At 43.2% G+C, this 15,883-nt stretch overlaps 1 protein-coding gene across 1 annotated transcript in view; it reads right to left on the reverse strand.

Annotated features, from left to right (window-relative positions):
- Positions 1-15,883, reverse strand: part of CALCRL (calcitonin receptor like receptor) — a 98,787-nt gene that overhangs the window by 36,455 nt on the left and 46,449 nt on the right. The window contains exons 2-6 of the mRNA XM_045033133.1: positions 8,097-8,185; positions 6,077-6,179; positions 3,545-3,689; positions 1,966-2,076; positions 868-980 (exon numbers count right to left, since the gene is read on the reverse strand). Coding sequence (XP_044889068.1) covers positions 868-980; positions 1,966-2,076; positions 3,545-3,689; positions 6,077-6,130 — 423 coding nt within the window. The 5' untranslated portion in view covers positions 6,131-6,179; positions 8,097-8,185. The remainder of the gene's footprint in view (positions 1-867; positions 981-1,965; positions 2,077-3,544; positions 3,690-6,076; positions 6,180-8,096; positions 8,186-15,883) is intronic.

Here is a 15,883-nt window from a genome sequence, read left to right on the forward strand (position 1 = left end):
GCCTTGGGCAGGGAAGGCAGTAATGTGTCCATGCAAAACCACCTGGAGAGCTTCTCCAGATTTTTAAACTTTTGAAAATTTTTGATGAAAGAAGGAAACAATTTTTTTTTGCTAAAACTAAAGTGAACCAGCTCGGCTCAGGAGTTACTCCATCTTGGAGATACAGTAATGACATCTATGCACCTGCTGGTAGGGAAATTGCTGTCATTATGACTGCACTGGATGGACCATATCATTGGCAGATCCTTCTGAAATCTGCATCCCTCGTGGAGATCTATGGGGTTCTGGGCCTTTCTTCCACTTGTGGGTAGGACCAATTCTGAAGAAATTCAGAGCAAAGATTTGAAGGGAATCTCTTCAAAGTTTTCTTCCCTCTTTGCACACATGCTTGTGCTAGCTCAAGTGGAAACAGTAGTGTAGGCAGGGTAGTGGAGGCACAGCTTAGCCATTCTAAATAAGTACCCATAGGGTTCTGGTGGGTTTGTACTTGGCATGGCTAAGCTGTGCCTACACAGCCTGTGCTAGCACAGCTACACTACTATTTATACTTGTAGTTATGCACACCACTAGCTTGCAGCGTAGAGGTATCCCCAGAGTAACGTTATATACTTCAAGCTGGTCTAAAACTGGTTAAGTCCGAATCCAGCCCTTTGAGTCTGCTTAGCCTGCTTTCTTCTCTTGTTGCCTCTCCAAATTGCTGTCCCCGCTTCTAAACACATTATAAGAACACACAAGGGAATTACGTGGCTAGGAAAAAACTAATATATTAATGATGGTCAATTTTGCTGGTATTTGAGGTTTCATCAAGACTGTTACAAACTTTTCAAATAAGCTTCCTATCCCTGGTAACATGCATTCCTCTCCTACCTTTACTTTTTCATGTGTATGGAGATTACACTGGGTGTAGTTTGTCCATGTTCTGTTGCTTTCAGGATGTCTAAACCAATTTCCATTTTGGTCACAAATCTTTGTAACTTTTTCTTTAGCCAGCCAGAATGGGGAAGAAAAAGCAAGCAAAAAAAAAAAAGTCAATACTCAGTGTCTCTTTCTCCATCTCTAGTATTTCATAGCCTATACAAACTGGCAAAGGACAGACAGCTTTATTAGTGTGAAGAGAGAGCTTTCTTACATTCATATGAGTTTTGAGAACCTGGTAGCCATTGTATTTGCTTGGCAAGGGCAAGCAAACAAAAATGCCCCCGCCCCCATCCTTCAATCTAATTACTCTAAAACTGTATCACACAAATTATTAGAGAAGTAGATGGCATGATAAGAAGATTTAAAGGTCTTATGTGACAATCAGGGATCTAAATTAAAAACTGACATTTTAGTCTAATAAATAGGAGAGGAAAGAAAATGTCATGAGAGATATTGCTTATAATGTTGACAGTCACTGAAGAAATTGCTTTATCTGTGAATGCTTTACTGCCAATGCCGAGCCAAACACTCCCAGGCATGAAAGGGCACTGGGAGACCCCAAACACAGCAGAATCACTCTGGTTTATGACATTCTCATGACCACAGAGGGCATGTTTCAGTTAAGAAAATAGGTCAAGGTTGACCATGGAGGGAATGTAGTTAATTGTGACCAACTGAATTTGAGGTAAAAGGTATTAACATACGTCTACATGTTAGGGAAACATTCTGAGTTAACTAACACGTTAACAAATCTTGCACTACCCTCAACTTCTTTTTCTAATCTAAACAGCCTTGCAGGGGCAATTATCAGTGTGGTGGTGCAGTGGGGAGTGTCCTGCCAGTGGGTGTGTGTGGCCAGTGGACCTGGGCAAGGAGCAGGTGCATACATCCAGTAGGTGTGCAATAACATGGGACCTTTTGTAGTAGCAGCTGCCAAGGAGCTGAGCCACTGATCTGTGCTTGGTGGTTAGATCAAGAAGAAGATTAACTCACCCCCACATGCCATTTAGCCAAACAAAACTGGCATACAGGTTCATACACATTTACCTGATGGGTTAAAGTCCTGAAAGTAGTCAGGACAGCGTTGTACTGATATGGTTCCTGCTGCAGCATCATTCCAACACAACCAACCATCCCATGTTCTGTTACAGTAAGGACCTACATAAATGTAGAGAAATCAGATAATAAAGTTTGATTCCACATTCACAAAAGCCTTACAATAATTAGATGTAAAATCTGGAAGCGAGCATATAAACCAAATAATTTCTCTAACAGTTATCCCAGGTCTTTTACACATAGCTTTTAAATCTTAAACACAGAACAAAAGTATTTCAATCAAAAGCAACCTTCTTTTCTTGAATAAAAATCTTAAAGCAACGATTTGGAATGAGCTTTTCAAGGATGAAGTAAAATCTTTGCCAAAATATGTTAATTAAAATTCCATCTGATCCGATGATAAGAAGGGTGCCTTAATTTGTAAATACATTTCTTTCATTAGGATGTATTTAAAATGTGTCATCATTCACCATAACTGTGACTACAAAGGCCTAATCTGCACTTTATACTCAATGCCAGGTCTAGAGTAGAGCTACGCAGATAGTCACAGTCCTGAGACCCGAGTGACTGAACTAACCTGTTTAAATTGAAATAATCTATGTTAGGATAAAGAATAAACTTGTAAAGACCATTTCCTTGCTTTTATTTATACAGCAGAGCTATACAATATGCCCACATCCATGTGAAGGCACAGATCTGTATGAGTTATATTTATTTTTAAACTGCATAAACATTTGTCTTGACTATAGATGATAATTTAATCAGTAGAAAAAAAAATCAGTGTAAAATCTCTTTTCTCCCACCTTCTGAGATTCCAGTATTTTTTTTAAAAGATTTTAAAAGGGAAAGTGAATAATTCCATCTTGAATATTTTCATGAGTTCCTGTAAGCTGTTTGTGTCAAAAGTGGGTTATTATTTAAAAGGCAAAGAATATTTCTAGGACCCAGAAGTTAGAAGAAAGCAAGGATGTTCCAATATGTGAACATTTCCAGTTAAGTATTTATATCACCTGTTTAACATGAAGATGCTTTAATTGTTCGTAAGGACATGAAACAGCTGGCCCAGAGGGTTGAAGTACCTATAATGCCTATAGGTGGATAAACTTTCTTCATTTATCTGGGCAGGAATTAAATAGTTAGTAATCCCTATTTATAAATAAAACATTAGGTCTGTAGGCAGTGGTGTTTTGGATAGCTAACATACTGCAGCACACTTCCATAGCAATTAAATATTCTTCCTCACTGCTAAGGAAAAATCACATGCATGTCTTCCTGAAAGTTACAGAAATGCAATTCGTGTTATAGACAAAAAAAGTTACTAATAAGACAAGGAAGGAGGAGGACTTTAAAGTTCCTTAGTTATACAATTAAAATCTACTGTCTACTTCCTCTAGGTACTGCTTCTTCAACTATAAATTCTCTGTATTAGGGGCCATCCATCCATCCATCCATCCATCCATCTTCCTTTCTTGTTCTGTGTTTGTACATCACCTAACACAATAGGACTCTAGTCCATTAGTCCTAGGCACTATGGCAATTCAAATAATAAATAATAAGAAAAACCATTTACCTTCTTTACTACGAATAGGATCTTGTGTAATTTTCTGATAGCATTCATACTGTGCTGTCATAATTTTATTTCTAGTCACACTCAAATGAGTGTAGTCTTGTGTCACATTCTGATTCTGCTCATTTGGTATAGCAATGGCAAAAAACTAGGAAGAAAACGAGATTTAAAAATACATATATATTGGAAAGTTATTGTTTTCACAGTACTTTTTTCTGTAACCGCTACACTGGATCTTTTTCCAGAGGGGTAGCCGTGTTAGTCTGTATTGGCAAAAACAATGAGGAGTACTTGTGGCACCTTAGGGACTAACACATTGATTTGGGTATAAGCTTTTGAGGGCTAAAGCCCACTTCATCAGATGCATGAGGCCCAACTACAAAAACTAATTTCCCCCTACTGTTACTCACACCTTCTTATCAACTGGTTGAAATGGGCCACCCTGATTACATTGGCCTCATTACCACTACAAAAGTGATTTTTCCTCCCTTGGTATTCTACTGTTGAGAATAGCCCATTTCCACTTTAACTGAATTGTCTCATTAGCACTTGGTAAGGCCACTCCCATCTTTTCCTGTACTGTGTATATATATCTGTCTACTGTATTTTCCACTCCATGCATCTGATGAAGTGGGTTTTAGCCCACAAAAGCTTATGCCCAAATAAATTTTAGTCTCTAAGATCCCTCAAGTTCTCCTCGTTGTTTTTAGTGGATCTTCTGTTTTTCAGGTTAGCATGCTAATATATAAGGAGTTGCAATTATTATTATTCTTAAAACAATTTCACCAAAAGTAGCCATTAGAGCTCATTACAGACAAGCTGGTTTTATTCCTGTTCATTTGGTGAGTGTTCTTACTATTAAATCAAAATAAAGTACCCCTGCCTGAGGGCAGAAGTGATGGTCTGACATGATAAGACTGCAATTGATAATGGAAGAGAATAAAATGTATTGACAAAATCAGAAGAAGATAAAGGGCCTTTTACAAAGCCCATTGAAGTAAATTAAAGTGTGAACATTGATTCTGAAGGAATTTGGATCAAGCCCCAAAGGATTTTCTATGAAACAAGACTTACTAATTGAAGTTATTGGGGCTTTTGGTTTGTTTTAGAGCTGTTTGGTTTCCTCCATAGTTTATAAAGCATAAAACAAACCACACCAAAACAGTAAGGTCAAAGGAATTGGGTGATTAATGTGTTACCGTAGTCATATGGAGGACACATTATTCTGAGCTTATACGGACACTTATACTAAGTTTTGAAAATAAGGAGAGTCAGACTGAAGACTGACAATGAAAAGTTTTTCACTGACTGTATTGCGTACCTATTGGCCTTAGAAATCTATCAGTCTGTCTGTCTATCATGAGTCCCATCTGCTCTAGTTGAAGTCAATGGAAGTTTTCCCATTGACATAAATGGGTATAAGGTCAGAACCCACCACTGCTGCAAAATCCATTGCTAGTGGAGGGCACAACTGTGATCAGTGGCCGGAAAGGATTTCAAACTTCGGTATTTCTCCTAGTTACCACACAGGCTGTCCTAATTATAAAGGGAAGGGAACAGCCCTCCAATGTACAATACTATAAAATCCCTCATGGCCAGAGACACCAAAATCCTTTTACCTATAAAGGGTTAAGAAGCTCAGTAAACCTGGCTGACTCCTGACCCAAAGGACCAATAAGGGGACAAGATACTTTCAAATCTTGGTGGGGGGAAGGCTTTTGTTTGTGCTCTTTGTTTTGGGGGTTGTTCGCTCTTGGGACTAAGAAGGACCAGACATCAGTCCAGGCTCTCCAAATCTTTCTGAACCAGTCTCTCATATTTCAAACTTGTAAGTAGCAGCCAGGCAAGGCGTGTTAGTTTTATTTTTGTTTTCTCAACTTGTAAATGTTCCTTTTTGCTGAGAGGATTTTACCTCTGTTTGCTGTAACTTTGAACCTAAGGCTAGAAGGGTTTCTCTGGGCTCTATGAATCTGATTACCCTGTAAAGTTATTTTCCATCCTGATTTTACAGAGATGATTTTTGCCTTTCTTTCTTTAATTAAAAGCCTTCTTTTTAAGAACCTGATTGATTTTTCCTTGTTTTAAGATCCAAGGGGACCGGATCTGGACTCACAAGGAATTGGTGGGGGAAAGGAAGGGGGATGGTTAAATTCTCCTTGTGTTAAGATCCAAGGGGTTGGATTGGTGTTCTCCAGGGACTTGGTGAAGAAGTCTCTCAAAATTATCCAGAAAAGGGAGCTAGTAGTTGAGAGTGGTGGCAGCAAGACCAGATCTAAGCTGGTAGTTAAGCTTAGAGGTGTTCATGCAGATCCCCAAATCTGTACCCTAAAGTTCAGAGTGGGGAAGGAACCTTGATACAGGCATTAAAATCAGGATATATCATTAAAGAGAATTGTCCTCTACTGGAGCTTTATATTAGAGCAAGACAAGAATATCTATTCTGTATTTCCATATTTGTCAGAGAAGTCAAGATCTGTGTCGCAGCTCTGAAAACTGAAAGCGGAAATACATGTTAAGGAAAATGTTAAAACTCACCATGGTAACTGACAAGAGGAGCAGCGACTGAATTATCCAATTTCTCTCCATCATTAAATCTGATTCAATGTGTTTTATGCTACAGTTCAACAACAAGATCAAGCTGCAATGGAAAAGTTGTAAGAAAAATAGAAGTAATTCATATAATTCAAAATCTACTGAAAACTGACAAAAATGGCTGCCATTTTTCTTTATAGGTCACTACAATCAATATATCTAGAGCCCAGTTGTGACCCCATTTCCATGGCTACAACTCCTATCACTCAGGTGGTGCAAAGGGGGTAATCCACAGCAGATCACCAGCAGACAATTCCCATGACATGGGGGGACTACATGTTAGTGTATCTGTGTTGCTATTTGGACCCACAGCTCTGCCTCCACCTCCTCCCAACGCAGGAGCTGTGTTGGGGTGGGGAAGAGGGCATGGCAGAGCTCTACTACACCAATCCTCCACTGGGGAGATCTATTAAGGACCCTACATCAATGTGGAATTAAGATATGCCTGATAACAGCTCCAAGTGGTATTAGAACCAGAGCTGACTCTCCAATTCAGGGAGCTGGAGCTGGCGCTGGTTCCCCGAAGACACTCTGTGGCTAAGTGGAGTTCTGGTGCAGGAGAGAATCTGCCCCATTACACTATAGGTCATTAAACATGCAGTAAATTCTGGCTACATGCCAGGGTTGAAGCCCATGTGTTAAGTAAAACTGCAGTTTAGTTTATATGAGCGTTTAACTGGCATGTTTAAAAAGGAAATTCCACTCCTTCCTTCCTTTTACTCATGTGACACTGATGGAAAAACTGATCCATAGGCAGCAACTTTAGGCTAATGCTACAGCTTCCCAGGGATGATGGGAGTCAATGCAGGGATTAACAGCAAGCTGTAAAATAGCTTCCATATCTGCTGATAGTTGAACATTCCCAAATATGGAAATATCAGATCTTTGTGGGACTCCTGTAACATCTCTCCCATAAACATAAAAATGTATTTCCATTACCCAGCAAGAGAATAAATGAATAAATAATTAAATACATAAAATTCTGTGTTCTGTTCTCTGTCTGTAGATGTAAACAGTGTGGGAACAGGATACCACTTTACGTATAACAAATGCATTGCAAATGTATTTCTGAACACTTTAAAAAGTAAGTTCAGCTATTCCAAGGGCACCTTTTCACATTACAATGCAGATTGTTATATGAATGAACCTTTGTACATTGACATACAAACCTATTAACACCCCCTAAAAGGCACAAAATCTCTTTCAAACCACATACATAGACATAATTGATCCTCCTGTGGGAAACCCTGTGGAAGGGGGGTTGACAGGAGGAAATCTTTGAGAGGTTCCGTTGCAATGATTTGTTCTATTGTGGGGTTGGATTTACTCCCCACAAAATAGGCCACAGGGCTCAAACACCCTTCCCCTCAGATTCTGTAGATATGGGGGATAAGTGGAAAGGCAGGACCAACCACAAAAAGGCCTATTCCTCCCAACAGGCTCCCCCACCCCACAGCTTTCCTGCTGCTCTAGTAGGTGCTCTAATAACCTCCCTTAAGGAGGGAGCCCTACCAAGAAGATGATCCAGCAGAAAGTCAGTCTGGGCCATACTACATTATTTTAGGGAATAACATGACCCCTGCCCTTCTCCCCTGACTCCAGATGTCTGTGCAGATCCCTGGACTTATGGAGCATCCTCAACAGAGTTCAGTTGAAGTGGATGTCTAAGACCTTCCACCTCTTCTACATGGAAGGCATGATCCATGCACTGAGGGGATCTTCCAAATATTGATCTGGGGGATATGATCAGGACTCACTTTTCTAAATTAACATATTTTACTATATTAGCATTAATTACCATTAATAGTAGTAGTAATCCACAGTACTGTAGGACTGAGCTTCAGGTTGTGGATGATACTACCAGAGCTACTCTAGCATTACTTAAGCCACAAAAATCATATTCCGGATATTGAAGGTTTAACTGATGTTGCAGGGAGAGCACTGTTGTGAGCCAATTACTTACATGCAAAGGTGTGTCCAGATTCCAACCACATTTTCCTTTGGGTCATACTCACTCTTGTCTCGGATATTTTCTTATCCAGTAGTTATGTCCTACATGAGATTGATTGGTGACAATAAGCAAACAATTGAGCATACCTTGACCAGCAGGGGTCATTTCACACAAAATCCATCACACACAAAACATAATCTTATATACATACAATGGGGGCCTTGACCACTTGGTACTACTGTAATACATATAATTACTAAACATTCTTACTTTTTGGGATGTAGAGTTTGTTTAATTTTCAGGTTTTAATGAAGCCTGAAGGGGCCAATTTGGGCCTGGTATAAGGTTAAAGCAGTGGTCCCCAACCTTTTTCATCTGGCGGGCACCAGACAATGAGCCACGGACGACCATGGCGGAGGACGAGCATCCACTGAAATTCCACCAACAAGTGGCAACGTCAATAGGCGTTGCCGCTGGAAATGCTGCCGACAAGTAGCATCATCCAGAGGCATCGCCACCGAAATACTGCTGAAAAATGGCGGCATTTCGTCGGCGACACCTCTGGATGACACAGCTTGTCGGCAGCATTTCGGCGGATGCTTGTCCGCTGGCCAGTACGCGGGTGCACTTAGATGCTCCAGCGGGCACCATGGCACCCGCAGGCACTGCGCTGGGGACCCCTGGGTTAAAGACACTTACAGTTGTGCCTGTTTATACCAGGCATGAATTTGGCCCAATATCATTCTCTCTCTCTCTCTTCTACTATTGGTAGGTAACCCTCCTGAGGTGTCTTCCAACCCTAATCTTCTATGATTCTATGATTCTATTTAGAAATGTTGTCACCCTTGTTAGTGTACTTCTGGAGTAGGAGGGCTCCCTAGCCAGAAGCTTTATCAGATTATTTGACTATTAACCTGATCCTTAATAAGTAATGTAAGATGTAGTGTGTCATCATTTTGTTGTAACTTTGCCTTAATAAAAAGTTAAAACATATTCTTGAAAGTGGGTCCTTGCAGAGACCATTATCTGATATACAGACTAGGAAGAAGTATTGTTAGTTAGTTTCTAGCCAGTCTGTTTGTAAAAGGAACATCTAAACAGTACATGTGTATTGAGCAAAGCATGATATCATCCCAGTGGTAATGGAGACTTTTGATTGTTAGACTTCAAGAGCCCATTGCCTCTCAGGTTACCCATATACAATCTCTGGAACATGTGACCAGGGCACAGAGCTGAGAGAAAGCAGACAGCTTTGAGCTGTGTGGGAGGAAAGACTTTTCTGCACTACGACGTTCCAGGGATACAGCATAGACCAGGGGTCTCAAACATGCGGCCCGCGGGCCGCATGCGGCCCGCGGAGCTCTTCCCTGCGGCCCGCGGAGCTCCCCAGGGGAGCTCCGCAGGGGCCCCCAAGAGAAAAGCGGAGGCTCCCGCCTCCGCCCCTCTCCTGGAGCCTCGGCGCATAGAGCGCCGAGTCTCCGTCCGAGCGCCTGAGCCCCGCCCCGATCCGAGCCGCGTGGGGAGGGGGCGGGGCTGGGAGCTCTGGGCTGAGCGCTGCGCTCGGCGTGGAGCTCACAGCCCCGCCCCCTCACCACGCTGCTCTGAGCGGGACCGCCGGAGACGCGCTCGGGTAAGGGGGGGGGGAAAGCGGGACCCGCCGGGGCCGGGGGTGGGGGAGGGAAGCGGGACCCGCCGGGGCCGGGCTGGGGGGGGGGAAGGGAAGCGCTCAGGGCTGGGGCAGAGGATTAGGGTGCGGGGGAATGAGGGGTTCATGATGTGGGGGCGCTCAGGGCTGGGGCAGAGGATTAGGGTGTGGGGGGATGAGGGCTCTGGCTGGGGCTGAGGATTAGGGTGCAGGGTCCTAGTGCCTGCCCTCCGCCAGTACTGGCAAGGCAGGCTTCCCTTACCCTGAGCCTCTCCAACCCCAAACCCTCAGCCCCAGCCAGAGCCCTCATTCCCCCCGCACCCTAATCCTCAGCCCCAGCCCTGAGCACCCCCACATCATGAACCCCTCATCCCCCTGCACCCTAATCCTCAGCCCCAGCCAGAGCCCTCATCCCCCCACACCCTAATCCTCTGCCCCAGCCCTGAGCGCCCCCACATCATGAACCCCTCATCCCCCCGCACCCTAATCCTCTGCCCCAGCCCTGCGCGCCCCCACCTCCTGAACCCCCCCTCCCCCGCCCTCACCCCCACTCCAAACCTCTTCCCTAGCCCTGAGCCCCCTCGCATCATGAACCCCTCATCCACAGCCCTCACCCCACAGCCCAACCCTCTTCCCTAGCCCTGAGCCTCCTCGCATCATGAACCCCTCATCCACAGCCCTCACCCCACAGCCCAACCCTCTTCCCTAGCCCTGAGCCCCCTCGCATCATGAACCCCTAATCCACAGCCCTCACCCCACAGCCCAACCCTCTTCCCTAGCCCTGAGCCTCCTCGCATCATGAACCCCTCATCCACAGCCCTCACCCCACAGCCCAACCCTCTTCCCTAGCCCTGAGCCCCCTCGCATCATGAACCCCTAATCCACAGCCCTCACCCCACAGCCCAACCCTCTTCCCTAGCCCTGAGCCCCCTCGCATCATGAACCCTTCATCCACAGCCCTCACCCCACAGCCCAACCCTCTTCCCTAGCCCTGAGCCCCCTCCTGCATCATGTACCCCTCGCCCTCAGCCCCACAGCCCTCACCCCTGCACTCCCTCCTATCCCCAAACTCCGTCCCAAAGCCTGCACCCCCACCCCCTGCCGCAGCCTGGAGCCTGCATCGAGCACAGAGCCTGCATCCAGACCCCCTCCCCCACCCAAACTCCCTCCCAGAGCCTTAGGCAGTAAATCTAAGTGCGTGTTTTGTCCTTTGAGTGAGGTGCATTACTGAGTGTATATATTTATTAAAACTGCGCGCGCTTAGGGGAGGAGGTGGAGAAGAGACAGGGCAGGGGCGGGGCCTCATGGAAGGGGTGGATTGGGGGTGGGGCCAGGGGCAGCAAGGGGGCGTGTCAGTGATGCGGCCCTCGGGCCAATGCACTAGTCCTCATGCGGCCCTCGGGGTCATTTGAGTTTGAGACCCCTGGCATAGACTCTACTTTGTACTTGAGGGCAGTGCTAATCTAGAGAAAGCTCTATAATTGTATAGGCCTGTTTATTTTCAGTCTCTCACATTTTGATTTTTTTTCTTTATTTATGCATAGCTACCAGTCAAATATTACTCTGATGGGAATTTGAACCAGAAATCAACATTTGAAAAATATATTGACTATTGATATGAATTGCATTAAATGTTCTTCACAATGAATTATTTCACCCATTGTAGTTAAAAGAACCTAAACTGGAGCTGGACAAATAAGCTGTTGTTTTGGACTGTCACATTCAGATAAACTGAAAGGTCTCTGGACTCAGAGAGAAGACAGAGAAGGTAGTTAACTACCTGGGCACAAGGTCATAACACTGAAGGCTGTTGTCTTTTCCTCTCCAAACAATGACATATTAGTGCTAGGAAGCCCCATTTTGTCCTCAAGAACAGTGAGACAAATGGGATGCCAGGCACTGTTATATATTTTAGGGCATGCAAATATAATTTAGGATTTCTTTTGCCTATTTACTGATGATATGCATGAGTCTGAAATTTCAATAATTTTCTCTATAACAGTCCCTAAATAGTTTTCCAAAACATATTCTCGCTAACAGATAGATTTAACATGCAGGGTCAAATAATGCCCTTAGATACACCTGTGTATCTCCATTCACTTCAGAGAGGTTGTACAATGTACATGAAGAAAGAATTTGGCTGTTTTGATTAAGGGTGCAAGACTATTTACATTTAACATTAAACAATATTGGCCACCTACTAGCCCAGTTACTTAAATGAGGCACACCTTTTGTAGGTAATGGCTCTGTAAGCATCTCATATCATCTCTTCCAGCAGCATGCTCAAACTCTGAGTTCCTAATTCCTCTTAGTAGACAAGAGATGAGCTCATTTCTGCAATGCTGTGAGTGCTTCCTACTCAGTGTCCCTAAAATTGTTAATGTACATTCAATTTATACCTAAGAAAAAGAAATCTCTTCCTAGAGATGACTACTTTTTTGATATAATTGCAAAATGTGTGGGTGCAGTTCATGTATTATACATTTGGATTTCAGTAAAGAATTTTCTACATCATCTCATGAATTCATTAGCTCAAAATTTATTCTATTTGGTTTGGATAAGAACATTGCCATGTAGATTAAAAAGTGGCTGAAGGATAAACAGCAGTACATAGAGTTAGGGTTGAGGTGGTTGTTGAGATACAGCTGATATAAATGTTGAATCCTATTTTAATGACCCTATCTTGTTTCAGTAATCTGAAGAACATAAATGGAATTCACAGATGATTCTAAGTTGAAAGGTGTTGCGAGCAGAAGTAAGGAAACTAAATACAAGGGTGTCTGTGGAGAGAAGATTTAACTTGGGAAAGATCCAGGATAATATATTTGGGGGAATATAGTCAGATACAAAAATATATTTAATGGCAGAAAAAACCAGAAAGCATTAATGCTGAAAGAAACCTAAGAATAACAGTGTAAAAAATATTCCCACAGTGGAAGTCTAACTCTACAGTAAAATTGCAAGCAGTTAAGGATGTTCATATAGGCAGCTATTTTGCACTGCAAATTTGGCTGTTTGGGTGGGGGGGAGGTGTTTTTTTGTTTTTTTAAATAGTGTCCTCTATCACTGTCATATCTAGGAAAGCAACAGTCCAGTGATACTTACAAACTTTAAGAGATTTGAATGAGAATAGTTTTAAAAGAAATTTAAAACAGTTTATTCCTAGATTCCCAGGCCAGAAGGGATCATTGAGATAATCTAATCTAAAATAGGGCATAGATCTTCCCCAAAATAATTCCTGGAGCATATCTTTTACAAAAAACATTCAATCTTGACTTAAAAATTGTCCATGATGGAGAATCCACCACAACCCTTGGAAAGTTGTTCCAATGGTTAATTACACTCACTGTTAAAACATGTGTGCCTTATTTCCGGTCTGAATTTATCTAGCTTCAATTTTCAGCCATTGGATCATGTTATAATGTTCTCTGCTAGACTGAAGAGTCCATTATTAAATAGTTGTTCCTCATGCAGATACTATAGACTGTGCTCAAGTCACCCCTTAAACTTCTCTTTGTTAAGTTAAATAAAAGGCTCCCCAGCTGGACTTCATGCATGAAGTATGGCAGCCAGGCAACTGCCCGGATGCCCCACTTCCTTTCAGGAAGAGGGAAGACTGGAATGCATCGTGTGAGACAAAGTCAAGGCTGCCTGGGGGCGGGGGCAAGTGGGGCAATTTGCACCAGGCCCCGGGACCCGCAGGGGCCCTGCGAGCCCTGGCCCAGCGGTGGTCTGGGTCTTGGGTGGCATTTCGGCGGCGGCGGGGCCCTTCAGTCACTCCGGGTCTTCGGCGGCATTTCGGCAGCGGGGGACCCTTCGGTGCTGCCGAAGACGCGGAGCGACTGAAGGCCCCCCCGCCGAAGACCTGGACCGCCGCCCGGTGAGTACAAGCTTTGCCCCAGGCCCCCTGAATCCTCTGGGCGGCCCTGGACAAAGTCCAACCAGGGAGTCTGCAGATACAGGAGAATGGGGGCATGAGATACCCAAACTACTTCTCCCATCTGTCTACTGACTATAACTGGCAACTCTGTAATGAGAGAGGCCAAGTATTATTACAGCGGTTCAGATTAATATGAGCTTTTTAAAAGTCCATCAAAAATGCAACTTGATAGAAACATGGTGGAAGCCCATGCACTGAGTCCCTCTCTCTTCCCTCACATCTCTATGTGCTGCTGACAGATTCAACGAGACAGACAACAGGTCATCAGTTTACACATTAGATATTGAGGGTAAGTGTGATTTAATGTATTAATTGATAGAAAGTCTTAAATATTTTCTAAAATAAAGGCACCAGAATTAGCATGGGGAATTCCAACAGTAAATCAGTTCTTCAAATATCACACTTGTATGTTACTTTTATTGCCTACTGTACAGAATACGGGATAACTTAACCATATGAACTGCATGTTTCTTCTCTTTATTACATTCCTCTCAGCCAAATTATTTCTATTTTTTATTTTATTTTATATTATTTCCATTGCCTTTGTAGTATTTGTCACTGTCAGCAGTGACATGTACTGCAGAAGGCAGAGCTCCACAACTGTAGAATGAACTGAGCCAAAAGAAAGCTTTAACAGATGTTTTTTCCCTTCCCCTCCTGTTTTCTCCACAAAGCCATCCTGCCCACATCAACAGCTGTTTCTGCTTTTACTCTTTTCCCTTCCTCTCAAGAGTAAATGCCCTCCTGATTGAACTTCAGAAAGGTACCATTTCAACACCAGAGCAAAGGGAGAATACAGCCAGAAATATCAGGGCTTGAACTTGTATCCTCTGGGCATAGCTAGCAACCTTTTGGACATTGCGCGCACACACACACACACACACACACACACACACACACACACACACACACACACACACACACACACACACACACACACACACACACACACACACACACACACACACACACACACACACACACACACACACACACACACACACTTTATAGAATGAATGATTTAAGCTCCATTTAGTGTTGGAGCCATCAGGAAAATCTGCAACACTGAATTTACAGCTGTTTATGCAAACCTCTTTGGTTGAAAAATTGAAGTGGATGTTTTATGACAACACTCTGTCACACACAGAGAGTACTTCCTGATTTTGATTGGTTGGAATTACCCTGAGAATCACTGTTCTCACAATATTTTGTTATCTCTGTTTCTGTTTAGAATCAGGGAGTGAGGAGGCATAAGACTCAAAACATTTCAAACCTCAGGCAAGCTTTTGGTTTGGTTCAGTCCAAGATATGGGCAAAGGACCAAGCTGGAAATGATCCAAACTTTTTCATGCATCCCTAATTCTAATGGCCTGCAAGGATCTTTTGACAGTTTGAGGAAGTCTCAAATCAAAATCATGTTCCAAATGGAACAGCACATAGGGCCCAATCCTGGCAGGTACTAATCACCCTCATTTACTGTTGACTTCTGGAGCACTCTGCACCTTAGAGGAGGAGGTCCATAATAACTCCTAATTAAAAAGCTTGATTAACAGTGGTACTAAACAAATTTCAGATTCATTGACAAAGCTGAAGGAGGACTGCAAAGTGTCCAGGGCTGCTGCAGTGCAATTTGGAAATATTTTTAATCTGATAAATGACTTTTCAGACTTTGAGGGATTGATTCCCCTTTTACAGAGTTTGAACGAGGGACATCCAGATCCATTGTCGATAACACTACCCTGTCCACTAAAGGAGGCTAGCTGACCACAGTTAGCAGTCTGTTGAACTGGTTTTTAACCAGACCTCTAACAATTAGAGGGAAACCCCATTATAGCTAGCTGATAATTAACATGTTACATCTGAGCAGCATTTTCAGGTCACTAGAATTCCCTTTTCAACACTGCTTTGAATTAACTCACAGGCAACAGCATGTCGAATTCAGAAGTGTTTTGCCAGCAACATCGCACAGACATCTTTGCAAACCCCCTAGAATTGTTCTTACGGCACTTGTGCAGTGGCAATGAAGCGTTAGCTTCCCATGAGCCTCAAAGGCTTCATTGCAGCACGCCCTTTCTCTGGATAAAGCAGGACATGTTACTTGGTGGGCTATACTGCATCTTTCTATAGTTCTTGGGTGAATCGATACTTTGCCTGAATAAGCTGGATCCTCATGGTATTATATTTCAGATAGTTCATGTACTAAACATTAACCAT

Source organism: Mauremys mutica, chromosome 10, assembly GCF_020497125.1.
Source record: "Mauremys mutica isolate MM-2020 ecotype Southern chromosome 10, ASM2049712v1, whole genome shotgun sequence".
NCBI lineage: Eukaryota > Metazoa > Chordata > Testudines > Geoemydidae > Mauremys > Mauremys mutica.